General features: G+C 45.1%; 1 protein-coding gene across 1 annotated transcript in view; it reads right to left on the bottom strand.

The window, feature by feature from the left end:
• The window catches only part of DOCK11 (dedicator of cytokinesis 11), a 147138-nt gene that overhangs the window by 49333 nt on the left and 95581 nt on the right, over positions 1–2224 (bottom strand). Inside the window, exon 39 of the mRNA XM_077771917.1 lies at positions 1840–1977. Within this exon, the coding sequence (XP_077628043.1) occupies positions 1840–1977 (138 nt within the window). The remainder of the gene's footprint in view (positions 1–1839; positions 1978–2224) is intronic.

Here is a 2224-nt window from a genome sequence, read left to right as displayed (position 1 = left end):
CCATCCAATCGGTGAGTTGATGACCAAATCCTACCAATTCAATGTCCTTCCCACGTCTTATGGCTGCTTCTGCCTCTGCATCTCCACTGTCCCTGCCTTATTTTAGGTCCCACTCTCTTTCCTAGCTTGTGGTCGTCCATCTTCCTCCCGCCTGTATCTAGTATTATCACCAATGCACCTTCCACACTCCTTTTGAGAGAGTTTTTCCCCGCCGGCACCGATCTGCTGTTAACACAAATCTATTTGTGTTGGTTTCATGCTTCCTGATGCCGAAAAGAGGAAGGCTAATTCCTAGGATGAGTACGTGGCGATCTGGCCCCCATTTACCTCTTCAGTCTCCTCTCTTGCTCAGTCCATACTTAGTTCCATCACTACTGCTACAGGGAAACGTCTGTCAAATTAGAACATCTCCCCTCCTCCAGCCCGCCCTTGGTTCCCTACATAGACTTCCTTTATCCTAACGGTACTGGTGAATGTACATGACTGTGTGTGTGTGTGTGTGTGTGTGTGTGTGCACGCGCGCGCGCGCGTTTCCCTCTGCTGGACAAAAGGCCCTTAGACTGTATCCCTGACAAAATATCTAATACCAGCAAGTACTGACCCAGTAAGTGGTCAGTGAAATATTCCTGAATCTCTTCCCCTTAGTTTCTTATAATGCGCTCCTGTTGAACTCAGTTCTCCGTACACTTACTTCAAAATGGTATCAAGGAGTGGCAGTTAAAACAACCACCTTCAACTCCACCTAAGTTCTCTATCGACGAAGTCCAACAGACCACCACCCAAAGAGGATGACAAAAAAAAAGTTTTCCATGCTTCTCCATTCCACGACACAAATCAATTAATTGAATTTTTTGGTCTCCTTGGGAGTTATACACACCAGCGTGGAGGCCTAGCCTGTGACTTTACATAATTTTAACTCCATCCTGGTTTATGATGTCTTTTTTATTACGTCTAAAAGCTATCAAAAGCAGATGAGAAATCGATCTTTGCTGTCTCGTTCGGTCATATTTATTCCTAAAAGCCTGGTCTGAGGGTTTTGTGGAGATGAGATGAGCAGCCTGACAATCTAGAGCCCGCAGATCCCATGAGCGATGGAAGGCAGAATTCATTCATTTGGACACGTATGGAGGGCCTCCCCCTCGCAGGATATTATACAAGACCCTGGGGCTATCAAACTTGGTCTCTGCTTTCTACCTGCTTATACAGGAGCGCGCCGATAACTTCTATGCCCTCAGCGTCCTGAGAATATTTTCAAAGGAAGCAAACTACAGTAAACACTGGCAAAGTCAGTAACTTGAAAATGATACTTTGCAAAGGAACCTGCTGAGAAAGGGAAGGAACGACTAGGTGAAACAAAACATGAAAAGCATGGGGGCACCTGTGTGGCTCAGTCGGTTAAGCGTCCGACTTCAGCTCAGGTCATGATCTTGCAGTTCGTGGGTTCGAGCCCCACATCGGGCTCTGTGCCCACAGCTCAGAGCGCAGAGCCTGGAGCCTGCTTGGGATTCTGTGTGTGTGTGTCTCTCTCTCTCTGCCCCTCCCCTGCTCGCACTCTGTCTCTCTCTCAGAAATAAGCAAACATTTAAAAAAGTTTAATTAATTAATGCATTAAAATTTAAATTTAAGGAAAAAAAGCAAAACGCACGTTCCGATTTTAAGGGGTTCTTGGTTGGGTCCTCTTCCTGGATTTTGCTACTCTGTACCCGCACTTACAAAGGCAACACTTAACAGCTTCATTATCTGAGGCTTGTACATGTCCTTACAACGATCAGCGTAGCCCCCTCTTTCCTTCGTGCCGCGGATGGAGCCCACTAGCAGCTAGAAAGCTTTTCGCCTTACCTTGCTGATGAAAGCTCGCAGCGAGGCAAAAACATGTTTCAGTGACACTTCAGACTGTCCATTTTTAAGAAAAGCCAGATGGATGTCAAATACTTTTTTCATTAACGGGTTGTGACCATCATTATTTAAAAGCTGACTCTGCGAAAACAACGAAAATACATTTTGCAGGAACGGTTTCTGCTGCCCCTCCCCCAACGAGAGAGCCGACATGCCCTACACCTGTTCATCAAAGCCCTGCTTGAAAGTTTCCAAAAAAGAAAAAGTTTGATATAACTGAAAGACATTTGTGCCATCTTTCAGCTTGGAAATCTTAAAATGCCACACAACTACATTTTCACTTAATTCCACCATTTTATCCCGATGAAAAAAATTATTTTTCCAACAT

This window comes from Crocuta crocuta, unplaced genomic scaffold (genome assembly GCF_008692635.1).
Source record: "Crocuta crocuta isolate KB4526 unplaced genomic scaffold, BGI_CrCroc_1.0 scaffold1269, whole genome shotgun sequence".
Taxonomy (NCBI): domain Eukaryota; kingdom Metazoa; phylum Chordata; class Mammalia; order Carnivora; family Hyaenidae; genus Crocuta; species Crocuta crocuta.
This window is presented reverse-complemented; position numbering and strand designations above follow the sequence as displayed.